Source organism: Nelumbo lutea, chromosome 1 (assembly GCF_056320005.1).
Source record: "Nelumbo lutea isolate HS-2025 chromosome 1, American lotus-T2T, whole genome shotgun sequence".
Taxonomy (NCBI): Eukaryota; Viridiplantae; Streptophyta; class Magnoliopsida; order Proteales; family Nelumbonaceae; genus Nelumbo; species Nelumbo lutea.
In genome coordinates, this window is record NC_142684.1 from 88,440,072 (window position 1) to 88,453,680 (window position 13,609).

Here is a 13,609-nt window from a genome sequence, read left to right on the forward strand (position 1 = left end):
CTGTCGAGAGACGTGGGTGCAGACTCTCAAATGGGCAGGGACTGCGCCGTCAGTCAAGAGACGTGGTGCAGTCTGACGAGTACGGTCTTGTTAGGTAGAAGCTTCCTGAGAGCATCGCGTTGCTTAGTCGCAAGCTATCCTATCACGCAGCAAGCTACTTTGTAGCAAGCTCTTAGGGGTACTTCGAGGTGACCCTCATCAAGATTGGTCTTTGGGGCAGTTCTTCTGCCCAGGTGCCGGAGCAAGCTAGTTTCCCTAGCTCGCGAGTTGAAATAGTCTTGGAGTATTCTCTTTCCAATAGCTCGGGGGACCCAGAGCTCGCGTTGTGGCGAGCTCCCCCTATGGTGAGCTATGACGTAGCGAGCTACTCTACAGGCTCGTTACTTAATTGTGGTCAGGCCATGATGCTGAGTTGTTGCTCGTGCTGAGTCAGATCCACGTGTCATCGTCTCAATAGGTCGGGATAAATCATCCTCCATCACTTACTATGACTCAAATTGGAAATCCACCACCGGCTATTTCACAACTCTAGGCCACTCCCCTTTGTCATGGAAGAGTAAGAAGCAAGAAACAGTGGCATGCTCTTCTGCTAAAGTCGAGTGTCGTGCAATGGCAACCACCGCTAGTAAACTATTGTGGTAAGACAACAACTCTTTGATTTTGGTCTCTCTCATCCCCAACCCATGAAGTTATACTATGACAACAAGGCGACACTTCACATAGCTACTAATCCAGTGTTTCATGAGCGTACCAAATATATTGAAATAGATTACCACTTCATACAGTAGCACCTTTAGTCTAATGCTATTACTACTGCTCATCTTCCCACATCAACTCAGCTTACAGACATTTTCACCAAAGCTGTTGGACGAGATAGGTTTCCTTCTTTATTGCCCAAGTTGGGCATTTTTAATCCTCATGCTCCAACTTGAAGGGGGCTATTAGGAGAATACCTAAATCAATTTCATGCAGTTATATCTATTGCGATGAAATTAGTTATACTCTGTTGTGATGAAGGATCTGGAATGACACATCAGACTCCTTGTAATAAGTGTGTGTGTGTATGATAAGTTTAATACAATAAACAAGTTCTTTTCACCATTTCGATTATGCGGTTCTATTATCATGGACGATCATCAACCCTGTGTAGTGTTTTAATACTTGCTATTCTTGAGTAAAATTTGATTGGCTGATCAAGTTGAGATGAGGACGTTTTAAACAAAAGCTATTAGATTGATCATAGCCAATACAACTATTGATTGCCGCTGGTTGAAAAATTGATTGTTGTCGGTGGGTTTTGTAAATCATTCGTACCGGAAAGAAATGAGAGGAAAGGGGAATCAAAGTAATAAAAAATGTGAAGTAAAGAGGATTGTCATCAATTGCTAGAATCACCATCGCTGTTGCTAGTGAAAATGATCGCCACCGAAGGAGCAGTGATAAGATGAAAGGTCCAGGCGGTAGCTAGGGTTTTGGCCTTCAGGGGGGAGATTAAAATGGGATGGAAGAAATGTTTGAAACGTTGAACGTTGAAGAGCTAATGGGATGGACCAAACATTCGCCCCATGAATTCACACATGAGAGGGCATAAAGCATGTCTTGGGACATGTGTCCCCATTTGTTGTTGTTTGTATGGTAGGTGGTTTGTAGAAGATCTGGACTAGTTGGTAAGGTCTCCTGCTAGTGTAGTCACAGTGGATACTAGGGTCTTAAAATGCTGCATACATTATCTGTCTTCAAGTTCCTACTAGTGGGGACCCGTGCAATGCACGGGATTTATTAAGTGAAAGTTAAATAATAAAAATGGTCATTTACTAAAATACCCATATAGTTTCATGGATTTATTAAAATCTACCCTATAGTTAGTATTTTACTAAAACACCACTTATAATTTGCAATGAATTTTATTAATCTTTCATTAGATGACAATGGAAAATGATAGTGTTGACCCTAATGTTCATTTATATAAATTTAATCAAAAGAAAATAAAAATAAAAATACCATTTTTGCCCTTCATAAAACACAAGCAACCACTCTATTGGCTATATTTGATCAATTATGTTTTTTGTACAAAAAAGTGTTAAGGGTATTTTTAGAATAAAAAAACATGAGCCTAATGGCAAAAAAAAAACAATCCTTAATGAAAGGTTGATTAAGTAAATAAGTTGTAAAATATATGGGATGTTTTACTAAAATGAAAACTATAATGTAGGTTTAAGTAATTGTGTAAAACTATAAGGTGTGTTCTAGTAAATGACCCTAAGGCTGCGTTTGGAATCAGTGTAAAAATACACTGATTATGTTTTACACTGAACCAAAAAGTGATCGTTGTTTTTTTTAAATAGTGATGGGTGGAAGAGTGTAAAGTTTTACATCTATAAAATCAATCGATTATTGGTGTAAAACTTTAGAGGTGATGAGATTTACATCTATTATTGACGTAAGACTATATTCCATCCAAATACATGCAAAACTGAACTGTAGTTTTATGTCGATAATAATCACATTCTCTTTCCAAACGCATATAAAGCCAAACCGATGTAAAATTTACATCGCATTCAAATGTAGCCTAATAGAAAAACATAAGAATACACAATTATTTTATATTTTCAACTTTTAAATAATTAATAATTATTCATATTTTATATTACTTTTAATAAATTTTTTATAATACAAAAATAACAATAATTAATTTCAATTAAGTTTATTCATCAATTTGATGAAACAAACCAACTCAATCAACTCGACCTGAGTTGGTCGGTTTTCTAGTATTTTAGGTTAGCTTTGGTTAAAAAATTTACCAAATCGACCAAGTTGGATCAGTTTCACTTTGGCCATTTGTAAAACAACCAAAATCGAACGACCTAGCCATGGATATATATTAATATTTATATTTTAAATATAATTATTAATATGGAAAGTTGGGAAACTTCCCATATTTCTTAGTCTAAAATGTTTTATATCATAAATCTAATTTTTTATTAGTTGCACTATAGTTTTTAAAATTTAATTTAATTTTTAAGTTTAAATCTTTTAAATCGACTGACCAAACCAAAAAATTGACCCAAACCGATACGACTTGAGTGGGTCAGTTTTCACAAAAGGTTAATTGATTTCAACTGACCAACTCCCCAACTTGACTAGGTTAATTTGGTTGGCAAAATAGCCTACGATTATTGAAAATTTATACTGGAAATAAACAATTATTGAAAGTATATTGATAATGAAAAAAAAACACAATAAGTACTAAAAATATGATAACTTAGTCAATAAATAGTATAATCTCAAATAATAGTTTAATCTTTAATAAATACTAATCAATAACAAAACAAAATAAATTTATACATAATCATTGAAAATACATTTATGACAGAAAACAATAAATAATTATTGAAATACAATAAATATTAATTTTAGTATATATAATTATATAATAAATAAAAATTAAGAGTTTTAAATTATTATTAATAAATATTATTTTTTTGAAAGTTATTTTCTCAAATTATTAATTGATACAAGTGAAATTAGTTATTAACAATATCATGTAAAAATATTAAATTATTATTAATTTCAATATTATGTTATAAATATTTTTCTACTTTTTAGAATTTTTTTAAATTTATTGCATAATTTCTTTATTTTAAATATTTAAAATCTAGTTATATTAGATATTTTGTTATTTAAAATATTTAGTTATTTAAATACTTAAATAATATGTAAAATATTTAAATTTTAAAATATTAATTATTTATTGAATTTAATTATCCATAAAATCATAATTTATACTATTATTATGTTATTAAATTATTATTAGTTTCAATATTATGTTATAATTATTTTTCTACTTTGAAGAAATTTTTTAAATTTATTACATAGTTTCGCTATTTTAACTATCTAAAATATAGTTATGATAAATATTTAGATATTTAAATAATCTATAAAATATGTAAAATTTTTTGTTATTTGAATTTTATTTATTTAAGCTATTACATATTATTAAATATTTAAAAAACATTTAAATTGATAATCCTGAAAAACATAATTTAAATTGTTAGTACATAGTTTCAATATATATTTTGTAAAAATATAAAAATAGTTTTTTATATTTTTAACAAATATTTTAAAATTATTATATAATTTTGTTAGAATATTTAAATAATTCTTAAATTTTTTAATCCAAACATTCTTTATATAGATATAGATAAAATGAATGGGAGAGGATGAATAGGAATTAGAGATAATTTAGGAGAAAAAACACCCTATTAAATTAGAGATAATTTTGGAGATAAATAGGAATTAGAAATAATTTTGGAGAAAGTGGGGTATATATATATATATATATTAGGAGGCATTTTAGTATATGTCATTAAGGGTTTGTTCATTTGCTCTAAAGTCTAGCATCTGAAAGTGCAATAATTACATTAAGAGGTATATTGGTATTGGTGATTTTTTTTCCTCTGAACCTTCTGAATTTTGAAAATTATCAAATATCCATTTTGACCCCATATATGAGAGTTTTTGTTTGTCTTTTTGGGAGTATCATTGGAAAACAAATAATTGTATGATTCCACTTTAAGAGATAAAAGGAAACGAACAACCATTTTTCTCTTAAAGTTAAAAGATTCCTTTTAAGAGATAAGAGTTAAGAGGAAACAAACATGCCCTAAGGGTCCATTTGATTTATGGTAACAAGCGTCTTAAAATGCTGCATACATGATCTGTCATAGTCTAGTCGTAGCGGATACTAGGGTCTTAAAATTAACAAAGCACATCCAGTCAATAAGTTCTGAAGGCATTTTAGTATATGTCACTAAGGGCCCGTTTGGATTATGGGAATAAGAGTCTGAAATTGGAATCAGAATGGCTCGTTCTGATTCCATCCATTTGGTTGGGCGGAATCGAAATCCCACTTCTATTCTTGATGGAATGACATTTTCTCATTTGAGGGAATTGCCATTCCCTCATCTTCTCTTGGGAATGAGATTTCATTCTACTTAATTCCAATTCTGATTTTGAATCCTGTCTGAACCAAATAGACTATTTCGATTTTGATTCCAAAAGTTTTCAATTCTGATTTCGGTCCAGGCTGGGAACCAAATGGGCCGTATTTAATTGACAAATACATGCTCAATTAAGGAAAAAAAGTCAAGAAATCATCCCTAATTTTTTTTGTCTATTTATTTTATTCTTTGTCCTCTCTTTTTGCACATGTGCCAATCGGTTAGTATATGTCAAGGAGATCACAAACAAGAAGAATTTTTCTAAAGCTCAGTTAATTAATTGATAACTGACAGGAACTAATCACTGATTCACTGAACTAATCAATAATTTTCATTTTTAATAAACTTAAATACATGGTGGAACGTATTTCATTTCCGTTATCAATATTCTAGCATCCGGATCAGTCTTGGGCCCACAAGATCTTAGTCAGACTGCATGAAATTTGACAGAGATAGTGATTCATTTTGAGCAAAAAGTCTAGCTCAAACTCAAACTATAGCTTGTTGATGGACTCCTTTAAACATTTCTTGGTGCTACACAAGATGTGGTAGCAGTTCCCCAAACATCACTCAAACAAATAAAAACAAGATCTCCAGGAAGATTACAAAGATTAAGGGAGGTGAAACCATCAGATAAAGAAGGAGCCCAATTTGTAAGTCAATCTGCCACTTGGTTAACTTCTGTATATACGTACCTGTAGCTAACTCCACCTTTCAGCTTCTCCTTCATCTGCAAACAATTTGAAATAATATTCTTTAAATTCGAAGGAGGAGAGATCAGACCTTTGAGACAACATGTGATTAGATTTGAGTCCCCTTCTATTATGATTGAATAATCACTGAAGTTGGAAGCCAAATTGTGAGCTTACCATGCAGCCCAAGCCTCCGCTGCATTAATAGAGGATGAATGCATACTTTTCTTTCACACGGTTCCTCTCAACCAAATCTTTCTTATCGATTTCAGTCCACGACTCAGATATTTCGATATTATTGATCCCCATTTGAACTTGCAAGGTTCAGAATTATTAAATTGCATGTCCCAAATTTGTTTTGAGGAAATACAATCCAAGATGGAATCCATCTGCTTGGTGTCTTCTGTAGTGCCACACCTACTGCAATCTCCATCAAATATCTAAGCCTCTCCTTGGATGGAAGCTTATTATTTAGGACAAGGTAGATGAAAACTTTAATCTTTGGTGGGCATTTTAGATTCCACACTGTGAAATTCCAATTCATTGAGTTATCCCTAGTGCAATCAATAATCCCACAGGCCGACTTCATGGTTAAAATTCCATTCGGGCCGGTTCAAGCTCCAGATTAATTTATCTTCTCTATTATTGCCTCTATTGAATAACAAAAAGCAAAGAACATCTTCTTTGAATAACAAATAACATAATCAAACGAAACTAATTAACACGAGGATTGCACCAGCCTGTTTGAAGAGCTAACTTGTATATATACGATGAGATTATTACATATAATCTTAGATCAACGTAGTACATTAATGGAAGACATTTACTGATGATAAGATAACAACATAACACATGAATGAATTGGGAAACATACATTATATAATAATCTAATGATGAGGAGGAGCATGAAAATCGAAAACGCAAATGATGGATGATACACCTAGTTGGCTAGTTCACTTTCCGGCAGTTCATCCGGATCTCTCCATTAGTTCCAGTAAGAGGCTTTATATTCCCCATCTTGATCATGGAAACACCAAAATCCTCCCAGAAAGCTGTTGGGTTGTCGTTGTAGTACCTCACCAAACCGTCGCTAGTACTCCCATCACCTTTGAAGAGTTGTTGATCCGAGTGAAGAAGACCTTTCTGTTCCAGCAAGTCATCGAAGTACTCTGTGTCGAAGCTTGTGGTGGTGTCGTCGAGTGGCTGAAGGTTGTTGTCGCCTCCGGATCGTGGGCATTTCATGCGCAATTCGCCGGCGAAGCCGGAGTCTATGTTGGTGTCATTGTAGATCCTATCCCTGAAGGTGGCACATCGAGCTAGACCAATTGTATGTGCACCGGAGAGCACGACAAGGTCCTCCAGCCCCAACCCTTGTGCCTGAAACTTGGAGAGGAGGCCCTGGAATTCCAGGGTAGGTGCTGGGATGTTGTTGTTGGCATCGTTTTTGCTTGCAGTCTTGGCGTCTCTTCTTCCCACTAACACTTGGTATGATGGACCTCCCAACTACAACAAATCCAAGGGCGCGCATTAATTTATTTAATTATCAACACTTGTATTAATTTCTGCCTATCTAGCTAATTATATACATATATACTTAACTTACCGCAGCTACAGAATCCCGAGCTGCAACAGCTAAGATATCAGCACAAGACACCACGTTGCCGTAGCAAACCGAGTTAACAGCTGCCTTGATTTCGTCTACCACCTCAAAGCCCCTAACAGAATTCCTGTTGGGATTTGCCGTCTTCTCCCCGGTGAAGTCTGGGGTATCGTCTAAAAGAAGCGAGCCATCACAGCCCTGCAGAGAATAAATCCATCATCCACAGAGACCGATAGAAAAGCAAATTGATTAATCAAAAGTAGATATGCTGTTGCATGTGGTACTAGTAACTACGTACAGATAGAAGAAACGAATTAAAGTAGTCTGGCTGCTGGCTTTCGAATAGATAGCCATAAATAAGAAGAGACGTACACTAATTAATTAATAAAAGTATGTAGCTAATTACATTGACAAAGCAGTCATGGAAGTGGAGACGGAGCAAAGATGCTCCCATGCGTGGCTCGCGTTCAATAGCCTGCTCAACAATCTTCTTGATGGTTGGCAGGGCCTGAGGACACGCTTTATCATAGAAGTCAGGGTAGAGCTGTGCACATGAAGGGAGCACAACAGTAGTGGCAAGCACCACAATGAAGCAGATCTGAGAGTAGCGGTTAGCAGCAGCAGCAGCAGCCATGGCGATTGGCGATATATAAATTAATAAACCAGAGATGAGCTAGCTAGCTGCTAGGAATTGAAGTTAATTCCTGTGTGTTGTTGGATTGGATGATAATGAGAGAAACCATGCAAGAGGAGCCGTGCTTATATAGGGGTAGGCACTAGAAGTCGATCTAGAACTACTTGATTTAGTTCACCTATTCTCATCAACTTGGTAATATATATATATATATATATATGTGTATATATAATTTACTAATTCAATGCGCTATTAGGCCATGAGCGTCTTGACTTCGTCTATAAATTAAACCTTGAGGATTTTGTCTCGTTGACCTTGTTACAAACTACAGCTTTCCATTAAAATTGATGATATCCGACTTCTTCAACAACCACCCAACCGCGGGGAGACTAGGCATCATAATATGAACATTGACTGGTGAGCCAGTTTTTGGATACTACATTGATTTCGTGGTCATGGCCATTAAATTAAGTGATGGGCTAGATCTTCGCCCCCCATATTTATAGCTGCAAATGGATCGGATCGGATTCGCTAAAGGCTAAGAAATCGGATTGACCATAAGAATCTGAATCTGTCGGATTTTCAAGACCATGATTCAGATTAAGATATATTCAAATCCGTTCCGCTAACTAAATAGATAGATAGACTACTTTTCTGAATTAGGATCAAGAGAGCTAGAGGTATCTGAATCCAATTCTTACTGAATCAAATTCGGATTCGAATGGGATCTGATCGATCTGACTTGATTGCAGCCTTAATACCATTACCATTTGACATTGATCTCTCAAAAAAGAAAAAAGTAGAATAATAATTAAAAAGCATTGACTATTTCCAGTCCCGGCTAGCTACTAACAGTTGTGGTCTTTTTCTTTAAATTCAGTTGTTAACAAAAGAGATTGGCTTGTTACTACGTCAAACCTTGCAAGTTAAGAAAAACAAATGTTATATATATAGGATGATGTATGAAATTTGGCATAATTCAAAGATGAAATGAAAGTTAATATAATTAATTAGAACATTTCTTCCGAGTATTAATTTTTTGTAGTGTGGGGTATGTATATAAAGATATACTTGGGAAAATGCATGGATCAAGTGGTGAAGTAACCCCGCTCTTTCGCTTATAAACCTAATATTATCTGCCTCATTCTTTTATTTCTTGGAATTGATTGTTTCAACTATTGTTTATTGGGAGGGTGTCGTATGATCGTACGTATATCCCAAGAATTCTTTGGAATTAATATACCAAGAAGCAACCTAGCTACTATATATCTTTCTAATATTTCAGTTAGAATATATAGAATATTATCATGCATTGGCTGAAGGTTACTACGACACAAAGAGATGGTTTAGATTTTCGTTAAGTTCTTGGTCTTGGTAATCTAACCCCTTGAATCCTGCTTTTTTATTCCATAACAATTCGAGTGTTGTCGATGTAGTACAAATTCAGATCTCTTTCATAAGCTAATGTCGTACTGATATGTTCATACTTTCTTCCTGAAGGGAGGAGAGATCCATCCCATGGACGCCCAAAGATTGCGGAATAAGGGGCAAATTTCAAAAAATTTTCTCTCCCTTCAACTGGGAATCACATTCCCTATTTAGAAAATCATATTTTCAATGATCATTCTTGAACCTTAAACTGAACCAGATCTGAACCAAAAGGAATATGAGAGAATTATACCTGATACGGAGAAGTAATATCTCCCAACAAAGGTGTTCACGCCCAAGGAATGATCCAAAGACTGCTCCCACTGAAGATGGCGTAGTGCAGGATAGAGCAGAATCAGCAGTGTTCTTCCCCAAGAACTCTGTCCTTCGCAAGAAACAGTAGGATGGAACGTGAGCACAGCTTCATTTTCAATCATTTCTCAAAGAACTGATGTCAATATCCAATCTTGACTTCTCCCACAACTGGAGATCGAACTGGAAAACAGGGCGGCAAGAACAGGGAGGCGACAATAGAGTATTCGCAGGGTGCAGAATTCTCTCTTCTTGATTTCTGCACTAAAGAGGATCTGATGTATGTCTCCTAAAGGCTGCCGCCCCCTCCTTCTTTTTGTTAACTTAAAAGATCAGCTCCTAATCCCATTAGGAGCTGCTTATCCAAATCATATTTAGATCAGCCTTCTCTTCTAGTGATAAAGATAAACCATTATCTTATCTGCAGATTAGATTAGCTTTCTCCTAATCCCATTAGGAGGTTTCTAGATCTGAATCACATTCAGATCTAGACTCTCTGAGTGGATAGGATTATGACCCTATCCTATCTGCTAATCCATCTCAGAATTTGCCCCTTTAATTAACTAAATAAATAGCTCAGTTCGAAATGGTCTTTAGGCCCATTAAGCTTATGTGCTCACTTAACCTTCCTAACTGCTGCCCAGTTGGGCTTCCTTGTATGGCTTGGGACCCAAGCATTGATCTACACATCAGCCACATGGGTTCGGCCCAGCCTTTGTTACAAGGCCTAATCGAATACACTGCTAAAGACAGTGCACCCCCTGAAACCCATCGAATGGGCTCTATGGGCCCAACACTTACCCTAAGTGGTCCCTGGGCCAAGCCACCTTGTAACACCCAGGGACTGTGGGCAGCTGCAAGATTAGCCCATCAGGTATTATCCTCAATGGTCTTACACTTAACCTCTCAGCCCTTAATGGTCATACACTACCCGACAAGAGAGGACCTCTCCCTCGGCTGCAAGGAACAGTGTTGCACTCTCTACTTATATGGATCCCGGGAATTAAAACATTTTTGCAAACATTTTAAAAACCATAATATATATACTTTTATATCTCATATAAAATATACTTTGCAAAAAAAATCTTAACGGTTGAAATCGACTGCCGGCAGTCTTGGTTTCCAACAGTGAGAGTGCATCCCCGATCATTACCTTTGTCCGACAGAGGGGCTGATCCTGTCACTATGATCACCCACTCAGATGAATTCTCAGACTGTCCCAACATACCCAGGTTTTGACCCCCGCTAAGAATCCCACTGATTTGTACATCAAAGACATCCCCATCCGACATCTAGTGCAGTATCATAATCGAGTCTAGGGGTCGGGTGTAACTTTCTAGTTTTGCCCATCAATCTCCAAAGTACAGGGCAATACTGGAAATCTGGTCCAGTTCAAAGATTCAATTAATCCCACACTGTATCTGCCTAGGGTCTCACCCCGGTAGCTGAGACAAGCCACCCCAACCGACTTGGTGGCACCACAGTGTCAGCCTTGTCAGGATAGGTCTCCCCAAACCAACCCACTGGCTGTGAACATTCTAAACTAACACGAGTCTCATTAAGTTTCCAGTTTAAGGGTATTACACAGAAACATACCAAGGGAACATGAATCGAATATGCACTTTTATTCATTTATAATAAACTCATAAAGTACATCAATTCGATTGAAACCAAGGGCATACAAAGTTGTCTAACAGCTCCCACTTGCACTTAGGTCCAATCAGGTACTAGCCGGAGTCCCATACTTTCCACGTGTTTCATAAACACTTTCTGTGTCAGTGGCTTAGTCAATGGGTCTACCACATTCTCCGCTAATGCTACCTCTTACTATCATCCTCCCGTAGGTCCAGTGTTGTCATACAACAATGGAATGGGTGATGTGCTGAATTCCAAATTCTTGAATGAACACCTTCATTCATAAGGCAGCCTCACTTACGGCAATGCGCTCGGCTTGGATTGTGGACTATTAATTTGCAACTTAGGACCCATGTTTGCTGACACTCAGGAAACAACACACGATCCTATCGTGAAAATATATCCAGATGTAGACTTTCTATCATCTGGGTCTGATTGGAAATCGGCATCTGTATACCCTTGGATCTATAGTGAGCTACCGTCGAATACTAGACAAAACTCTTTTGTCCTTCGAAGGTACTTAAGTATGTTTTTCACAGCAGTCCAATGCTCCTGCCCTGGGTTGGCCTGAAATCTGCTTACTACACTCACTGCCTAAGCTATGTCAGGACGAGGGCACAGCATGGCATACATGATGCTCCCTACGGCTAAGGCATAAGGAACATCCTTCATGCCATCAATCTCCTCAGAAGTCTTGGGAGACATCTTCTTGGAGAGAGTGACTCCGTGCCTAAAAGGAACATTTCCTTTCCTAGAGTTTTCCGTGCTGTATCTCTTGACTATTTTGTCAATATAAGCAGATTGGGATAATCATATTATCCGCTTCGATCTATCTCTATAGAGTCGAAGACCCAGTATATAGGAGGCTTCTCCAAGATCTTTCATGGAGAATTGCTGTGATAGCCATACTTTCACCGTAGTTAACATACCTACATCATTCCCAATGAGTAGAATGCCATCTACATACAGAACCAAGAAAGTAACCTTATCTCCACTGTACTTCCCGTACACACAGGGTTCATCTGGATTCTGCTCGAAGTCAAACGATTTGACAGCAGAGTTAAAACGGATGCTCCAACTTCTAGAAGCTTGTTTAAGTCCATAAATGGATCTGTTAAGCTTACATACCATGTTTTCCTGACCTGCAGTAATGAAGCCTTGCGGCTGCTGCATATAGATATCTTCAATAAGATCTCCATTCAGGAATGTAGTTTTGACATCCATTTGCCAAATCTCATAATCATGGTATGCTGCTACAGCTAGCAGGATCCTAATGGATTGAAGCATGGCCACAAGCAAAAAGGTTTCCTCATAATTGATGCCCTCTTTCTGAGTGTACCCTTTCGCCACCAGACGAGCCTTGAAGGTCTCAACCTTACCATCGGGGCCCTTCTTCCTCTTGTAAATCCATTTGCAACCGATTGCTTTTACCCCGGAGGGCGGATCTACTAGAGTCCAGACTCTATTGGTCTCCATTGAGTTCATCTCTGCTCTCATGGCCTCCACCCACTTCTGGGAATCTATGTCCAACATAGCTTCCGTGTAAGTCACGGGATCCTCCTCACTAGTCAAGGTTTCCACCAGGTAACTATCCTGGTCATAACCATAACGGACTGGTGGCCTGGATACCCGAGTGGATCTTCTAGGTTGGTCACTACCTGGAACTTGTGGGACATCTCCCACTACTCCTGAGTTCTCCTCATCAAGAACAACTTCCTGACGATGGGTGTCCAGGATATAGTTGGTTAGAATTGCGCATTACGACTGCAGAACACTTTCTACTCACTTGGGTCATAGAATAAGTAACCTACAGAGCATTTTGGGTAGCCTACAAATAGGCAACGGCTGGTCTTGGATTCCAACTTGTCTGCACTCGTTCTTTTAACGTGTGCTGGACAACCCCAAATCTTCAAGTGTCTGACACTTGGTTTCTTTTCGGTCCAAAGTTCATATGGAGTATTCGAAACCGATTTGGTTGGAACCCGATTTAGCACATAAATCGCAGTCTCTAATGCGTAACCCCAAAAGGATGTGGGTAACTCTGAGTGTATGAGAAGCGACCGGACCATATCCAATAAGGTCATATTCCTCCTCTCCGAAACACCGTTAAGTTGTGGTGTAGCAGGAGGAGCTAATTGTGAAGATACTATCCCATTGTCCTTTAAGTAGTCGCTGAACTCGTCAGAAAGATACTCCCCACCTCGATCAGATCGAGGGGCTTTAATTTCTCTCCCCAACTGTTTCTCGACCTCTTGTCTAAACTCTTTGAACTTTTCAAAGGATTCAGACTTGTGTCTCATTAGGTACA

The 13,609-nt window shown here is 37.3% G+C and overlaps 1 protein-coding gene across 1 annotated transcript; it reads right to left on the reverse strand.

Annotated features, from left to right (window-relative positions):
- Window positions 1-6,440: 6,440 nt before the first annotated feature.
- On the reverse strand, window positions 6,441-8,041 carry LOC148875985 (peroxidase RIP1-like). Its single transcript, XM_088965096.1, has 3 exons — window positions 7,699-8,041; window positions 7,296-7,490; window positions 6,441-7,195 (listed from the first exon to the last, which is right to left on the reverse strand). The coding sequence occupies exons 1-3, from the start codon at window positions 7,924-7,926 to the stop codon at window positions 6,641-6,643; spliced, it is 978 nt and encodes a 325-aa protein (XP_088821222.1). The 5' UTR covers window positions 7,927-8,041; the 3' UTR covers window positions 6,441-6,640.
- Window positions 8,042-13,609: the final 5,568 nt, after the last annotated feature.